General features: G+C 33.8%; 1 protein-coding gene across 1 annotated transcript; it reads right to left on the bottom strand.

Moving 5' to 3' along the window:
- Positions 1-12,071: 12,071 nt before the first annotated feature.
- Positions 12,072-13,271, bottom strand: LOC111917048 (probable glutathione S-transferase). The gene is made up of 2 exons (XM_023912701.3): positions 12,900-13,271; positions 12,072-12,696 (listed from the first exon to the last, which is right to left on the bottom strand). The coding sequence occupies exons 1-2, from the start codon at positions 13,209-13,211 to the stop codon at positions 12,355-12,357; spliced, it is 654 nt and encodes a 217-aa protein (XP_023768469.1). The 5' UTR covers positions 13,212-13,271; the 3' UTR covers positions 12,072-12,354.
- Between the last annotated feature and the right edge of the window lie 6,303 nt (positions 13,272-19,574).

The raw sequence follows: 19,574 nt of genomic DNA, 5'->3' as shown, positions 1-19,574 counted from the left end.
AGAGAGTAGATACTTTGTTTGAGAAGATTGATGCTCGATGGAGCATGTCCTACATACAAAAGTACTTTCTATGTACAAAGTCCTTTTTCAAAGCTCTGTCTCCTAGGTGTTGCTTGTGTCAGGGTCTTATTATGTCCGCATACACTTGGGCAAGAATGATATGGGATCTTGAATTCTTTATGAACAAAGTATTGTCAATCTTTACTCGATTGTATCCATTTGAAAGAAGATAGATTGCCAATGTGTCAAGACGATACACACGGTTTGGAAATTCGACACTTTCGAACCCTGGTGGTTGCTTTAGAAAAACATTTTCATGAAGATCACCGTGTAGAAAAGTAGTGTTGACGTCCATCTCATAAAATTTGAAGTTCTTGAAGGAAGAAAACACAAAAAACAGGGAAATTGCTTCAAGTCTAGCAACAGGAGCAAAAGTTTCATCATAGTCCAACCCTTCAAGCTAATAGAAACCTTGAGCCAAAAGTATAGCTTTGTTTCTTATAATAATCACATCCACATCAATTTGTTCCTAAAAACTCAACGAGTGCGAATGATAGTCTTCCCTTGAGATTTTGGAACAAGAGTCCACACAAGATGTCTTTGAAATTCATTCAGCTCATCCTGCATAACCTTGATCCAGTCAACCTATTTCAAAGCATCAACAATATTTTTTTGGTTCAATCAATAAGATAAATTGACAAACATGCATAAGTTGTTGTTGACTTTGCTGCGGGTGAGAATTCCAGAATTTACATCTCACTAAACTAACACTCACAAAATGGGTCTTACATAATGGGAGTCACTCACTTCCTAATTAGAAGAAAGACACAACCCATTTACACATCCAAGAGGGTAAGCCTAAACTCCACATCCAAGGAGAACTTTGCACCTGAATATTCTCCCCCTCAAAGTTAGGATTGGATGTCCATGCTTTAGTTTCCAAACGAGCTTGCGTGATCAAGACCAACTCCCCCTCGAACTAACACCAATCTTCAAATCCGCAAATGAATACCTGAGAAGCTTCTAATACCGTTTATTCATTCTCCCCATTTTTATAATCAACAAGTGATTATAAAACTCACAAAGGACGAGAAACGCTTGAGGAATAAATATGATGAATCTCCCCCTCGATGTGTACCAAAAATGAAACTGCGAAAATCTTGCATGAAAAATAATCACAAAAAGTCAAGAAAATTTTCCAAATTTTGTGAAATTTTTTGACTTTTAGGTGAAACTTACAAGAATTTCAAAATCTGGGTATAAACTGTCAATTTCATAATTCTGTAGAGATCCGTTGCGCCAAAACAACTTTCAATTGCAAAACTTTACTCCAATTGCGAAGCCGGACATAAAGTGTCAAGTTGCAAAAACTGCAAGGGACTGAGCTCGAACGACAAGTTTTACATATCGAAATCGATTTCGAAATTAACATAACTCGACTCCAAAACCTTTAACTCCAAATCAAGTTTTGTTTAACACCATTCGAATTCTAACTTTCTGCTTCAAGCTTTCATTCCCAAGACTTATTACGTTCGACTCCAAGTATATCCAAATCAGATACGTTCGACACTCATGGCTTTGACTTTTGATTCCTAGTCTTCTTTTAATCGTCGATTCCAAATCAATCAACTTTGGAGAAGTCGTTTCAATCACCTTCCCAAACTATGTTCATCATGAAATATCGAATTGTTTTCTTCCCCGCTTATTTCACAATATCAGTCAATATGAATTTCAATCCCAAGCAACTGATTCGAATTCAAAGCATTCGATTCCAAGACTACCTCTGCTTTCGACTTGGACTCAATTAACAAACACCAATCGAAATTAGGATGTTTGAAATTTTCATTTAACCATCGAAACACCAACTGTCGATTCCAAGACATTCAATTCCAAACAACAGTCAAATTCGACTCTAATCCAAATACGACCCTAGTCAAAATCGTATCCAAATACAATGACTTTCAACCATTGACTACCAATTTCTCAAAATTCTTTCAATTCGAACAGCAAACATCCAGTTGAATCTATGTTCGGCTCTTAATGGACTCAAACCAAGTACAACTCCAGTCAAAATCGAAATTGTTTCCACATTCATCGAAAACTCATTCGATTTCACCTTCTTTCTATTTACAATTCGACTTAACTAATTGCAAATCGAAATCAACATTTATCGATGATAGGTACTATTTGAAATCGATTTCAAACATCTTAAATCAAGTTTCGATTCAAGCAATTTTACAATATTCAAATACAAATAGCAAACAACAGTCAAACTTTGACTTTCATACATCTCATGCCTCTGATTTCGAACAGTGTAACCAATAATCTGGGATTCAAAAAATAATACTGTTTGAATTTGGGCTCAAGAAATCATGGATCAAACGAATAGAGAAAGATTGAGTTATGTGGGCTGAATATGGATTGATGAACAAGTATGAAGGTCAGATTATAATTTTGGGCTCATATTTTGTTCAATCAATGGACAGTAATATAAATCAAATGAATTTTAATGTTTTCTTTAAACTTGATCAAATTTTTTTTTATTGGATCATCAATGGGATTTGAAACAAAATAGATCCAATGAATCAAAACGATCAAAAATAAAAAACGAAACGAATAATTGATTAAATTTGAGTTTTGAGAAAAGCCTTGGTCGTTCATCGTTGATCTCAACATGAATTTTCGCAATCCATTTAAGAATTTGAGACACCTTCTTGATGATTGTTTTTATGTTTGTAACACACAAAGCAGTCATTGAAGATCTTGGTTCTTTGGTTGGAACAAGAAAATCTCCAATATTCACATTGTACCACCCACAATGCATGTTGTACAAACCGTTCTTCGTGTTCTTTGACGATCTAACATCATCTTCATAAGAACCATCAACACTTTTGGGTTTTGAATTCAAATTCATTGCAACACTTGATGATTGTTGCTTTGGAACCCAAATTAGCTTAAGAAATTTCAGATTCATAACAACTTTTGAAGCTTTTTGTGAAGAAACCCAATTTTTTTTTGCTTTTGATCTTTTTCTTCTTTTTCTTCCTTTTCATCATTTTGGATCTTGAAGATTTGAATTCAAGAACAACTTCAACTTTGCAAGTTTGAATCAAATGTTTTGGAGTTTGATACATTTGGACTTCTCGGATTGAAGGCTTTTGATAAGGCATCGTTCCTTCAAACGAATCATAAGAACTCAAGCAATCACCAATTTGAACTCCAACTGAACGAAGAAATTTCAAATATTCATCAAAATCACATTGAATTCCCATTCTTGAAATTCAACAAACTTAAGAACATGAAGATCTTCTGGGTCTTCAATAAGAGAAACATATTCCTTCTTGAATAATTCTTTTTCTTTTCCTTCCTTTTGATTTTCACACCAAGGTAACATAATCATGGTGATTTCAATCAAACTTCCAATCTTTAAAAGTGGTTGAAATATCAATCTTCCATGATCATCTTTCAAGCCTCCATAGGACATCAAAGTTTCCCATGTAATCAATCCGCATTTCAACAATAACCCACAAAATTGTTTCTCATTCACTTTGTATTTGACATCTCCATTTATCACAACCCAAAAACCATAAGCCAAATACACCATGATCACAAGAACTTGAAAATTTTATAGAGAGAAATGGAATATGAATAAATATTCTAGAGAGAGAAACTTGAATTTTGGATGAAATCAAGGAATAAATTCGATTTCTAGAACATAAACACTCTGAATCACGAATAGCTCACAACAATGAAGATTCTCTCAAATCATATAGTCATCATGGACCAATTCGTGAGAGCTTCAAGAACACCCGCTATGATACCAATTGTAGCGATCTTAATTATGATGACATGTGCGGAATTGAAAAAATCTAGTGAATTATACAAAAATCAAGAACACCAAGAGTAAATAGTCATGTTTAAGCTCTATTAGAATAGTAAGAGTACAAGTGGGTTTGTTCTTTCTCTCACTAAACTAACACTCATAAAATGGGTCATACATAATGGGAGTTGCTCACTTCCTAAATATAGGAATGACTCAACCCATTTACACATCCAAGAGGGTAAGCCTACACTCCACATCCAATGAGAAATTTGCACCGTAACAAAATATCAATAGATTTATTGGACATATTGGATGTGTTTTGGAATGTACCATCATAGCAGCATTTACAAGCATATGCCTCATAAGATATCAAATATTCATGAAAACTTTAACTAAGGAGAGTTTTCTAGGAATATAAACTGATAAAGGCACATAAAACTCATAAAACTTTCTATTCTCCCCATTTTTCTAAATAAATCATCAAAATACAAACAAAAACGGATCTGAGTAGATCTTCTTAGGTCTGAGAAATGATTTGATGAGAAAAAACCAAACAGATCTGGATATATGAAGGAAAAACGAGGTAGATCAAGAGATTTGAATGTTTGGTAAATAGATCCGGACAGATTTTGGCGAGAGTCAAACGAATCTGAACAAATAATGGTAGAAATGAACAGAGCTGAGCTAATATGAGACAAAGAACAGTTAATCTGAACAGATCAGAGGCGAAACTGAGGTTGAGACCAAGAGACGATAACTATTTGTTCTTTGTCCCATGGATGGCACCAAATGTTGCGACATGTGCTCAGGCTGTCGGGTGTTCTGTGTTGGATCCGGATCGGAGATCCGGAGGAGGTGCCGTCAACAATTTTTCGGTGAGGTACCTAAGTTGCAGTCCCAACAAAGTCATTAGAGTCGCCCTAAGGATTGTGCCCTGGGAGCAAGCTCCGACGATCAGGTCAGATTGGTTGGTAGAGATGAGATGGTTCTCCCTAGCTGGAGAGAACCATCTTGGTATGCGTTTTGTGTATGTTTAGCCATGGAGGCTGATATGAAGGTCTAGGTTATAGTGGGTGACTAGAGGTTGGTTAGAATCTCTAGGGTTTCAGATCCCTCCTCACGGTGGATATTATGTTCTATTTATATGGGAAAATTAGGTCAAGGGAGAGGTAGGTCAGGCCTTGGGCCAACCGAACTTAGGTACAACTAGCAAGGAGCTGGGAGAGATCGCCCGGGCGCAAGTCGAGTGCCAGTGCGGGCACTAGGCGAATGTCATGCGGGCGCCAGACAAGACTAGAATACAAGTTCCAGGAGAGCACCAGGAAAGACTAGCGCACCAAGTCTTGACGTCTGGGCCAAGGTAATGGACCATACGTTAACATGTACCATCCTAATTCATTCATCAAATAATTTACTAGAATTAGCATAAATCCTAAAGCATTTCTTTATTAACACATAATAGGCATAAAAGGCATTACTCTAATAGGAATTCTAGCATGCAACCCTAAGAAGATTCTTAGCATAGTACTAGCATACAACTCATATCATATCATGCTAAACATAAAATTCATGTATGTTTATTCTGGTAATTAATTACTTGGGCTCGGTTGATTGCATGCATCACACCCCATTTTTTCTTTTGAAAACCCCTTATTAGAAAATGTTTTCTTGTGAAAAGATTTGTTTTAGTTCAAACGCACCCTATGCTAGCTTGAACCCTCAAACCAACGCTCTGATACTAACTTGTATTATTCGACAAATACTAGAAAATCTCTAAATTTTAAAGTAAATAAAACCATTCAATAAACTTCAGAAGTCAAGTCATCCAAAACATAAGTATATTTTTGTCATAAAAATATGAGAGTAATCCCAAAATCTCTTAGTGTGGAAATCGTTGATGGATGCAACACAATCATACTTGCTCTTTTCCCTTGCTATTGGTGGTACCTGAACATTTAAACTTAAACTTTAAGCACAATGATCAGTGACTTTCCCATAGTACCACATACCATACATAAAACTGGGCCCTACGCTAGGGTGTATTTTAACTTTTGCGCATTCTACGATCCCACCATAGTCTTACAATCACTTCTGTTGCTATAGCTCCACTGCAATGTTTTCGGCCATAGTCTCACCATGGTCTTTCCATGAAAGTATTGTGATCCAAACACAGTCTTTTATAAAAGTGTTGTGTTCCCACCACAGTTTTTCATGTAAAAGTCATATATATAATCTAGCATACCACGACACCTAGTGTCCTACATAGTATAGTGAGAAAACTCACCTGATCAAAGAGTTATAATCCACTCGAAATTCCACAAAATCAACTATAAGAACCACTTAAACCAACCAGAAGCCAAACCTCATGTCATAACTCAAAACCTCTCCACGTTTGACCAAAAGTCTATGTGGTCAAAAAGTTAACGACCAAAGTCAACATTCAACCATCGTGTCGTGGCCAACCAGTGACCACGCCGTAGTAGCCACTCTACAAAACAGTCACGATGAAACCCATCACCACGTCATGGCGAGCCATACTAAGCGTCATGGAAACTGTCCCAAAACAGCTTAATGGATTAAGCCCTTAATCCATTAAGCCAACCACTGATACTTTCTAAAAGGTTTCGTAGCACCTAAAAGGGTCATAAAAATCATAACTTTGCGGACATGCACACCCATGCATGTCTTACACCATTCTAGGTAAAAAATAGTGAGAAATGAGACCATTATTGTTTGCATGGTCCCAAATCACTCCCTAGTTCCAAATCTAAAATATAAAACACTCAAGGGACACTATATATTGGTAAAGTTTTAAGCTTTACCTGGAGTTCTTCCATAAGTTCTAACAAAATCTAAAAGAAGGACTCAAAATGCTAGATCTATGAATTTAAAACCATAAATTGAAATTTTGAGCACTTACAATGGTTTAGAAGGTAATAAAGGTGTTGGATCTTCCACAAGATACTCTAAAAATCCAACGAGTGGTGATTCTTCCTTTAAAATGGCACATCACACACACACATACAAAAGGCTTAGAACACAATAGTGGAGTCTAGTGTTTGGAGGAAATGTTTTAGAAAGATGGAGGTTGGGGTTGGGAAGAAACCCTAGCCCCATCATTCCTTAAATAGGGCTCAAGATTCGAGCCATAGGTTTTGAGCCCATTACGGGGCCATGGCGTGGTTATAGTAGTCACCACGCTGTGGTACGCTTATCACCACGTCGTGGTCTGTGTTATAAAGCCAAATCTCAACTCTTTTACTTAGGCTTACAAAGCATAAAATGATACCTGGAGTGGATATTAAATTTTGGTCCATATTTTTGACAAAAATTGCAAAAATGGTCCTTATGGTTGTCAAAATTATATGGTTTTGGTCCAAAATGTTTGATGGTGCATTAGTGGTCAAATTTTGGATACTTTGTGCATTTTTTTGTCACAAAACATTAACTTTAACAGGTTGTCTATTAAGTTTTTTATAATGTCAATTTTACCCTTAAGGACCATTTCTACCACCAAACTATAAGGACCATTCATTCATCTTTTAAAAAAAATATTCAGTTATTGTACATTAATTACTTTAGCTAATTCTTTTTCAATTTCTTTTTATTGGATTAATTCTTTTTATTGAAATATTATATATTAATAGATATTATTTTTAATATATAATATTTATATTTGAATAAATATTAATTTATTGGATTATTAACCTATTTAATTAACTCTTTTTAGAATTTCTTTTTTAATGGATTTATTTTTTATTGGACTGTTATATATTAATAAATATTATTTTGATTGTATAATAGTTATATATTAATAACTATTAATTTATTGGATTGTTAATTTTTTAGTTAATTTTTAAATTACATTTTTATTGTATTAATTCGTTTTTTTTTGGACAACACTACCACCATCCTTATATTATTTTTAAGAATCCCACCCAGAATGGGTGATGGTGGTGGTGTTTGATGGGTGTTGAACCCATCAAACAAGGAATCATATTTGAACATATGATTTAAAAATAATAGTAACAGTCACAAACATTGTCAATTTATGAAGTTGGTACTTGAATATACTAACAAGCTCTAACATCTTCTATTCACGAAATTGTTTAATCAAAACAAGCTCTTCGAATTAAATCAAACCTTAATAACTTAGTCTAAACAACATCTTATAAATAGATTGAAAGATAACATTAAGTTTTGTGTGAATGTTCCCAACAACGTTCAATGCTTCTTACAAGGTCGGAAGCGTAAAAACATGCAATTTTAGTTTACATTGAAGTTAATCCCATCACAGAAACAATAAAATGTTTGTCACTTAGCACCAATTCATAACACAATTATAGATTTTACAAATCGAATAACGTGAATGAACTAATTTCAATTCAAGCGGCCAACATGAACCAGATCAAGAATAAAACATTGGGTTGTAACAAAAGTAAAATGGCTAGAAAGAATAACAACGTAACATCAAATAATTTAATAATGATATATATATATATATATATATATATATATATATATATATATATATATATATATATATATATATATATATATATATATATATAAAGAGAGTTCTAACTACAAACCGGGTATGTTAAGTCCACTTGAAATTTAATAAATTAAAAATAACTTAATCAACATTCATATTATAATCGTGTAATTGTTGGAAAAACTTGAACATAGGTTGGGAATGTGCAATAGTTTTTCAAATATTTTTTAGGTTTGTCTGACTCATTAACGAACTTGTCAAATAGTAAGTCATATTTATCTAGCACTTCAATTGCAAACTTTCAAGAATGACATTAGAATAATAAAGAAAACTATTTAAAACATTCAAAATCATAACTAAACGAATAGTAATCCACTAAAATAACTTTTATTAGTAAATAAAGAAAAAACATCATAAATGGTCCCTGTGGTTTCCCAAAATCTGAAGTTTAGTCCTCATGGTTTAAAAACCTCATAGATGGTTCCTATGTTTTCAAAACTTTTGATGTTTGGTCCTTTTTGCTAACTCTATTAAGTTTTATCCGTTAACTGAAGGGTATTTTCGTCATTTCACTACCACAGTGACTATTTATGATGTTTTCTTTTATTTTATAAAATAATAATAATAATAATATGCTAAGGGGTTATACTCTCTCTCTCTCTCTCTCTCTCTCTCTCTCTCTCTCTCTCTTCCTTTCGTTCTTATATCACCAACCATCACCACCATCGTGTTTCTCACTCTTTTGTTGCTGATCGAAGCTAGCCAAACATCCTCACATGTGCTGTTGTTACTACTTGTGTCGCTCCATCGGACTAGCTCCCTCCAACCACCTGCCACCGTTCACCACCCCTCCCTTTCAGTTCACGTCGGCAGAAAACAAATGAGCAAGGCAGTGGAGCTGTCATTGCACACCGCCACCACCCGCTGCCACCGTGAGGACTCCAATCACCACCACCTACTGTCTCTTTCTTTCGTCGATCCCATCACGACCCATATTTTCTTCTCTATTCTTGAACCTAGTTCTCGTTCGGTTTTATGGAGGTTTTCCCTCCAAATCTTGATCCTAATGTTTCTACGTCATTGGAAGGACAATTGGATAAAGCAAAATTAGGCTCAAAATCGGTTACTGGTTTCACCTCGAATCTTCCTTCTGGTTCTTATCAAGCTAATAAAGTGTCTATATGTGTTAAGAAATTCAATCCAGATGAAAAATTTGGCTAAACCTAGGGTTATCAGTTTGGAAAACAGCGATCTTCTGAAGAAATTGAGCTCCAATCCTCCGATTCAGTTACATTACAAGTATGCCCTCCCTCCCTCTTCACTATTTTTTATTCGATCAAAGCCACTCCTCCTCTTTTCCTTTTCGTGTTTTCTGCAAATTTAATGGGTATGCCCTCCTCCCCTATCTACAACTAGGCTCCTTACCCCTTCTGATCATCTTGATATTTGTCTGATCATCTAAGGAATAATTTAAAAACCCACACGCACACACAAATCAGTACCTGATGTTATTGGTTAATTTTTTGATGCCTCTTCCATCCAAAATGAAGTTTTGTCTTAAAGTTTTGGTTTCGTTTGACTGTGTTTGATTCTTGGTTTGTTTGTTTACAAGCATTAAAATCGATAGCTCCTCCTATAAATTTGATTCTAGTTTTTGTTTAACTGTTTTTCATTATCAGCTTGCTTCTTTAATTCTCCGCTCTGTTGGATTCTTGGGTTGTTTGACTGTGATTGAAATCAATTAATTCTTAGTTTGTTTGATTAATCATGCATATGGTTAAGGATTGTAAAGACCTCTTATCTCCTCTTATCTTGTCTCAAACAGCCGGAACTTTGTCAAATCAAACAGTTGGAGACGAATTGGGTTCAAGATCATCGGTGCTAAAAGGTTGCTTTGGTTGGAGATGATAGGAGGGAAAAGGGGGGTCGTGTGTGATGTTTCTGGAATAGAGGGAGGAGACATGTGTTGTTTTTTCAGGATGGAGAAATCAATGGTCAGTAATGGAATGGTACTCACCGGAAGTACCTATGTCGCTCTTCTAGAACAGGGCACCTGAGAGAGAGAGAAAAAGAGAGAGAGAGAGAGAGAGAAAGAGAGAGAGAGAGAGAGATATTATATATTAAATACTTATATATCGTTTTTTCTTTAAAAAAAACTGAAAATATCATAAATGGTCCCTGTGGTGGTGAAATGACGAAAATACCCTTCAGTTAACGGACAAACTTAACGGAGTTAGCAAAAAGGACCAAACATCAAAAGTTTTGAAAACACAGGGACCATCTATGAGGTTTTTAAACAATAGGGACTAAACTTCAGATTTTGGAAAACCATAAGGACCATTTATGATGTTTTTTCGTAAATAAATGTTATATATTAAAAATAATATTTATTAATATATAGTAGTTCAAAAAAATCAAAAATCCAATAAATTGATATTTATTAATATATGAATATTATAAATTAAAAATAATATTTATTAACATATATTAATCCAATAAAAAAGATTTATTTCATTAAAAATGAAATTAAAAAAAGAAATAATTAAATGAAATTAATAATCCAATAAAATAATATTTATTAATATATAAATATTATATAAAAAATACTATTTATTAATATTTAATAACAAACAAAATTGTAAAAATGGTCCTGTGGCTAGCAAAAATTTTTAATTTTGGTGAAAAAGGTTTTGGGGATGTAGTAATGGTCCAAAATTTTATTTTTTTTATTGGTTTGGACCTTAACCACTTAAAAGACGTGCATACTCTTTATATTTGTTATATTAATTTTAATGATTTTAAGTAATTAAAAGTTAGATAATGCACACTCCCCCCCCCCCCCCCCCCCCCTCATACTCTCTCTCTCTCTCTCTCTCACACACACACACACACGGAAACACACACTCAAAAACACCTTGACTACCACCACCATCCGCCAGCATCGTCTGTCGGTGATCTGCAGATTCTTACGCTAGAAATCGCCATATCTCTCATAATTTTGATAGACATATGAACAATTTTTGCAATTTTGTCATTAATAATATAAAAAAAATTAATCGAATAAAAAGTAATTAAAAATTTATTTTAAAGAATAAATATATAATATTTGAATAAAATCCAAAAATAGATATGCATAAATTGTTCTTATAGTTTGGTTGCAGAAATGATCAATTATGGTAAAATGTCATTTTAAAGAAAAGTTAAGTAACAACCAAATTATTAAAATTAATTTTTTGGTTGCAGAAATGATCAATTAGGGTAAAATGTCATTTTAAAGAAAAGTTAACAACCAAATTATTAAAATTAATTTTTTTTTGGACCAAAAACGTACAAGATATCCAAAATAAATTAGAGTGCTGGTGCTTCACCAAATATTTTTGGACAAAAAAACACAGCATTTTGACAACCACAATGACTATTTTTGCAAATTTTGTTTTAATTTTTTAAAATTTTGTTTATGTAATGTTGCTTCTTTTATGTTTTTTTTTTTTTTTTTTTTTTGACGCTTTCTGTTTTTATGTTATTTAATTTTTGGAATACGTTATTTTAACTGTTTAACCAACTCGATAATTTGTTATTAGAGTTTTATGATGTGCAATGTATAAATTCACTAGTTTCTTTTTCTCAAACCACAAAATTTGATTTCTGTTATTTACTCTCATTAATTTGATTTGATATAGTAGATAGTCCTTTTCACATGGAAGAAGAAACAAGCCAACAACCCATGGGCATCATCTAGTCGTGGAAGATATCTTCTTCATGAGCTCACATTCAATTAAAAACAAATAAGAAACGTTGCATACAACAACATACAGAATATACTCATGCCACAAACTACATATTACAGCAGCATCATTACCATAAGAACCGCTTATTGCAACATCGATCCATGACTGTTACAGAAACTTTAACTTTCACAAACACAAAGAGCTTTTTCTTGCAACATCGATTGATGTTATAGACAAAAACTTCAACTTCATAAAAGTACATAACCGAAAAAACGACTAGATTTATTATTTGTAAATGCCACTTATCATTATGCCTTACCAAAGCGTTTCTTGAAAAATGCAAGCAGGCGTTCTCTTGGAGGTAAGACTTGATTGATGACTTCAAGGTTAACAAAGTCATCAGCCCATTCGGTGAGTTTTGGAAACTTGTCTTTGGTGACTAATGTTTTTTCGGCTGCTTCTTGGATTATTCCAAGCCAATAGGCTATGAAATCAGCAGCAATGTCGACCAGGTTAATGTTGTCACCTCCAAAGAACTTGGTAGCTTTGACTTTCAGTTCATTTTCTAGTATTTGTAGTTGCTCGCAAGCTTCTTTATCAGTCTCCTCATTTCCATCGGGTCCAAAAGCCTTATATAGTGCAGGAATGCACTGAACAAAAACAAAGAATATAATCGTCAATGTAGGAACAGAAGTGTTAAAGACAATGATGCATGATCAGTCTGTTCATTTCCTTCTTCCATAATGCTGAAATCAAATCATGTGCATACATCCACTAACAATTACATAACCATACGTATAAAAACCAGTAGCATAAATGAAGATCAGGGGAGAAGGAAATTATTAGCTATTACCTTCTCATCAATAAATTTGGCCCAAAATCGAGCAACAACCTTCTCATAAGGATCCTGAGGCAAAATCGGAACTCCTTTCCACACTTCATCAATGTACTCAACGATCAGCAGAGACTCTGAGATCGGATTTCCGTTATGAACCAGCACGGGTACTTTCTTATAAACAGGATTATACTTGAGAAGTTCGGCACTCTTGTTGCTGAGATCTTGTTCCAAGTTTTCGTACTTGATTCCCTTCATATTCAAAGCGATTTTTGCTCTGCAAACGAATGGACTTCCTGCAACGGCATACAACTTCACTTCATCCGCCATTTTCCGTCGATCTGAATCTATCAGCAACTCCTGATTTCAGGTTTCTAAATATTAGTTGGTGAAGGGCCATATAAGTACTACTGCGATAGAGTCACCTACCCCTCCGTCATGGTCGACGTATGTTGTAGCCTTGTGGGTTGTTCGAGCGTGTGGACGATATAATTTGATTTTTTATTATATCAATCAAAAATATTTTTCAACTTTTATACACAAGTATATATTGACGACAATAAATGATATATTGTTTTTATCTAACGATATATTATATCAATCAATAATATTATTTAGCATTTTTACACAAGTATTTATTGACAAGAGTAAATGATATATAGCTTTAATTTCTCTATTGAATTTCAAACAACTTGGAGCTTGTTTCAGCCCTTCAAAATGGCTGGAGGGGACTTATGTTGGGTTAATCAAAAAATGTGGGACAATTTAAGTCCAAGGGGCAATTTTGGAAGCTTTTTTTTAAGCGTTATTTGTGTTAGTTTAGGATACTATCTGTTTTAGTATAAATAAGGGTATAGGTTTAGATTTCTTTGTTTAGGTTTTCCAGCAATAAAGACTCTTGTTCAGCAAGTAATTAGAAAGCTCTCCCGTGTTTTCTTATTCCCCTGTTTTGCCCTGTGTTCACTTCTTCCTTCCTGTTCTGTTCTATTTTTCTTAGGCAACAAGGTTGCATCACAATTATCATCATGTAGATATCTAACATTAGGTATCAGAGTGAATCTGGTGCAATGTTGAACAAGGAAGGATCGGTTACACTTCAAGACCCAATGCTGTCTAAGACGAATTACACAGCATTGTCTACTAAGATGAAGGTTTACATGCAAGCGCAAGAGGTGTGGGAAGCGATTGAGCCGAAGAACACACAAAACCCGGTGGGTATGAAGATAGACAAGATGACAATGGCTGCCATCTACCAAGCGATTCCGAAGGAGGTTCTATTGGCGATAGCGGAGAAGCAATCGGCAAAAGAAGTTTGGGAAACACTCTAAGACGATGTACTTGGGAGCAGATCGAGTCAAGACCACCAAGGTTCAAACTCTCAAAGCCGAATTTGAGATGCTGAACATGAGTGAATCAAAAACAGTGAATGATTTTTCTGCAAAGATAGGGAATATTGTAAGCAATATAAGGGCTCTTGGCGAAACGATAGAAGAATATTACATAGTAAAGAAAGTACTATGTACTGTACCATCAAAGTTTCTTCAATTAGCATCGCCCATTGAACAATTAAGTGATGTCAACACTATGACTTTTGAAGAAGTGGTAGGAAGATTGACGGAACATGAAATTCGAATCAAGATTCACCAGGAATCTGATGAGAAAAAATTATTGCCGACACACGAAGAATGGGAAGAACTAGCCAGGAAACATAACCAAGCAGATTCGAAATCAAAGCAGCGAAACAACAATAATAACCATGGGGGAAAGGGATGAGGTCAAGGCAACAACCATAAGCACGTAGTAAAGAAAGTACTACGTGATGTACCTTCAAAGTTTGTTCAATTGGCATGGACCATTGAAAAATTCGGTGATCTCGACACTATATCTTTTGAAGAAGTGGTAGGAAGATTGACGACACATGAAATTCGAATCAAGTTTCACCAAAAACCTGATGAGAAAAAATTATTGCTAACACACGAAGAATGGGAAGAACGAGCCAAGAAACAGAACCAAGAAGATTTGAAATTAAAGCAGCGAAACAACAATAATAACCATGGGGGAAAAGGATGAGGTCGAGACAAGAGTCACATTCAATGTTACAATTGCCAAGAATTTGGGCATTATGATGCAGAATGCAAGAACCCAAGATGAGAAAGACAAAAATACGAAGCAAACTTATCACAAGGTCACATCGATGAAGCGGATTTACTACTGGCAGTACTCCACAATAGTGAGCCCAAAGATGAAGTTATCTTAAACGAAGAAAAGGTGAACCCAAAACTTAAACCGGATGACAAAAAGAAAAATCAGTCTAAGGTTTGTTAGCTCGATAATGGCGCGAGTAACCATATGACCAGGGATGAAGACAAATTCCATGAGCTTAACCGAGCGGTTCAAGGGTATGTGATGTTTGGAGATGGCTCAAAGGTACGTGTCGAAGGAAAATGGTCAATTATATTCGAGTGTAAGAATGATGAGCAACGGATGCTTCAAGGAGTATATTACATACCAAAAATATGTAGTAATATTATTAGCTTGGGCCAACTAGCACAAAACGGTGATTGTATCATTATGCTTGGATTATACCTATGGATACAAGATAAACGGAATTCACTGCTCAAGAAGGTAAATCAATCTGAAAACCAACTCTATCAAATAACTTTGAATGAAATCGGACCACGATGTTTATTTAATGAAGTTGAAGAATCTTTACTCAATCAAAATCAAATGTTTGAAGAAGTATTGGTTTGTGAAAAACCGATGATTGAAGTCACCACAAGTTGGTATGAAGGATGTTTGGTAGAAAATATAGTTCATAAAAAACTATGTACATCGGTTGGAGGAACAAGAAACATGTACTCATTGTTAGGTTATGAAGTAGGCGACTTTCAAGTTAAGGATGTTATCAGTAACACTCATCCCAAATTTGATAGAAAATACGATTCAGATTCACCAGAAGAAAAGAATATCTTAGGAAGAGTAGTTGAATGTGAGAAAGAAAAGACGGTTATGTCATATGCTACTCAAACTTCATAATTATTGCACAAGAAAAGATCAAAGTCGCAGCATTTACTTGATCTAGTTTTATGCATCATGCGTATGAGAATAGATGTGACAAGCTGCCATAAAGATGAAAGGTGGAATGAGTACACTTCAAACGATTTTAGCTCGCCTGGTACACTACAAAGTGATGAACCACAACATACATCATGGACGGTGTGAATGACGATGATGCAATGAAGGATGAGCTAAAGTCAACTAAGAAAAAATGTATTTGGCAAGACTACTAGGGCTAAGGTGATAACCTTGCAGATGCTAAGGATTGGTCATCAAACATCTGTGACAAAAGAGACTTTAAAGGAAAAGATATTGTTTTAAATGTTATTCCTAAATCTTATATTTATGGATGCTTGAAACCTCAAAAGAGAAAAGAACAACTCAATGAGGATGGTCAGAGTAAATTTTGTGAAAAGGTTCTAGTGAAGTCTAGGAAAAGAAAATGGATAACAAAGAAAGATGACATTGATTTGAAGGTTTTTAGAGGAAGAAACAAGTTTAAAAACATGAGAAAAATGATAGGAGTGAAGATGGTGCAAGTTTCTAAATTAAGGGGGAAAATGTCGAGTTAATCTAGAAATATGGGACAATTTAAGTCCAGGGGAAGTTTTGGAAACTTTCTTTTTAAGCGTTATTTGTGTTAGTTTAGGATACTATCTCTTTTAGTATAAATATGGGTATAGGTTTAGGTTTATTTATTTAAGTTTTCCAGCAATAAAAACTCTTGTTTAACAAGCAATTAGAAAGCTCTATTGTGTTTTCTTATTCCCTCGTTTTTCCCTGTTCACTTCTTCATTCTCGACTATTGTTTTCCAATCGGCTGTTTTTACATTAATTTCTACTTCATCATTGTTCTGTTTTTCTTAGGCAATAAGGTTGCATCATGTATCATCAGGTAAATATGTAACATTATTCCCCAGGTTTGCGAATCATAATCGTATTTTTTCCTTTTATAGTGGTGGCTGGACATAGAATGAAAAAACTCGAAAAAACAAAATTAGAAGAGCTTGAATCCAATGTGGATGCCATTCACATGAAATCCAAAGTTATACCTTTGAACTTGGAGTTAGCTATTCAGTGAACAAGATTAATCGTAGCCCAACCAAATTTTCTTTATTGTTTTAAATGATTATGGGAGTTTTCTTTTATGTATCGATGGTTTCTTAAACCTTCAAATTACGGATTAAATAGGAGAATATTCAGAAGGTCCCAAGATGGATAAGGGCATTCACTACACGCCTGCACCTTAACGCAGTAAAAGCCAGATTACTACATTATGTAGTGATACCACACCCATAACTATGATACCGTATGTTTTTAAAACTAGAATTATAAAACATATAACCATGATACCATATGCATGTAATAACCATGATACCATATGTTTTTAAAACTAGAATTATAAAACATATAAAAGACCCTTTTTACAAACCTCAAATCTATGCAATCCGTTTTGAAAAGCACTGGCACATCTCTTATATGCACTAGTGGGATAAAAGATATCTAACCGTTAGTGTTATCTTTAGATGGTCGGGGTGTATTCACGATTTCTATAACCAAGTTATAGGGCGATTACACATGTTTTTCAAATTGGATGATTTGATCGAAAATCTTTTGTGATAAAGGATACCTAAGCAAGAGAGTTTTGAGGCATTGATGGGATCAAACATGTCTAATTAAATTTGTTATTAGCGACCCCATAAATCTAGGAATTATATAGTAATATATAATTGATAATTGATATCTACCGGGTTGAATTCAAATGGATGAGATAAAGGATACGTAACCATTTATTTGTTTTGCAGCTTGGATCCTAGACTATGATAATTAATGTTTTTGGAAACTAAAAGGGTAATTATCAAAGAGTTTAAATACTGAAAATACTAAATGATTTTTTTAAAAAAAAATTGTAGTTAAATAATCCATTGTCATTACTGGATTGTCATTTTCTTTGATGGCCTAATGAAACATAACATGCACTAGATACAACTTCAATGAATGAGTTCATGTCTTAAGAGACAATCTCACAAGAGATATGAAATTGTATAGACTTAAAGGTCCTAGTCCTAAACTATTTGCTTTGCATAATAAACCTAAACATGATACCTAGTAAATGCATCATTATGATGCTAAAGATGTTTCTAAGATCAAACTAAGAATAGTTCAAGCCCCTTAAGAATCACCTTGTGTGATCTAAGAGGCCCATATTTTATGGACTGAACACCTCTCAGCCCAATAAATCCAATAAGGCTCACATAGATGGATCTTGTTTCTTTTATGGAGAAACTGAACATTAGAAGATGATTTGCTCCTCTTATTTAGAAAAAAAGTCAGGAAGAGACTAGTATTTCAAGTATCTACTAGATAGAACTCATAATATCATATAACACTTAGGTTCTTGGTACTTAAATGTTAATCTAATATTGGTAAATTGCTTACAGGTATTTATAGAAGAGTTACTGGCTGAGCACAATCAAGTTGAAACTATACTCTCAGAGTTTAGTTTATTAATTATGCTAGGAACATAATGTACATGTAGTATAAAACAATGTTTGTTTTGGAACAATGTATGTTTTGATTTAGGTAGTCTAAATATGTGTCTTAGTTTAATTTATGAATGATTGACTATTTACTTAAATCGTTTATAAAACGATCACCTTCATATTCGGAAATGTTTAATTTTTTTTTCATGAAACTAGATCTCCTAATAAGAATTATAAAGTAAATATAAATATTTTATAAATGACAAGTTCTATATTCCAAATACTTTTGACTTAAACTTGTATTAAATTAAACTCAACTTTGACATTGTTATCTTTATTATATAAATAACCTTCACGTATTCCAAATTCAAGAAAGGGATCTTTGAAGGAAAATAATGTTGTTTATCTGGCATATGTAATTCTAATTTATATATAAAGTATTACTAATGATACTTTCAATAAGTAGTAGAGAAAATAAATTATTAAGGGATTATACACTATGGTGTATGACTTCCTTTCTAATGAATGTCTAAGATTTATCACAAGATACCGAATCAACTTTATTAACAACTACAGTAGTTATAAATTATATTTTACATGTTAAAACATAATTGGGAAATATTTGCTTAATTTTTCAAATATGAAGTTCAAATAGAAATTGGTAAGAATTATCTAAGGCGTTAATGATAATAAAAGATGAATTAAATCTTACTTGGTATGATTTTCTTTCTAATTAGTAGAAATGTCTTTTTATTTCCTTGGGATAACACCTAGAACACTATCAATTGTACCTTGAGTACAAACACCAACTAACTAGTAGATATAACATTTTCTTCATAAGATTTTGTATGGAAAGGCTTCATCCCTATCTTATTAAATGTTTTATGGATTTAAAGCCTATGTTGGACTAAATCTTTTGATCCCAAAATCTAATAGATACATATTTGTATAAAAATCTAAATGTGGCTTAGATTATTATATGCAAACCTACCAAGAGTAAGTTTTCTTATCCCTCTGATAACTGAGTTAGCAGAATGCAAGCTTCTGATGACAAAGCAAGTGCAAGGTACATGGAACTTGAAGCAGCATAAGAACCATAGCTTCATCTAGTTATAATTGGCACTAGTTTTAACATGGATTGTTAAACTTGAAT

Source organism: Lactuca sativa, chromosome 8 (assembly GCF_002870075.4).
Source record: "Lactuca sativa cultivar Salinas chromosome 8, Lsat_Salinas_v11, whole genome shotgun sequence".
In the NCBI taxonomy this organism is placed as follows: Eukaryota; Viridiplantae; Streptophyta; class Magnoliopsida; order Asterales; family Asteraceae; genus Lactuca; species Lactuca sativa.
The sequence above is the reverse complement of the archived record's forward strand: the minus strand, read 5'-3'. Positions and strand labels throughout refer to the sequence as shown.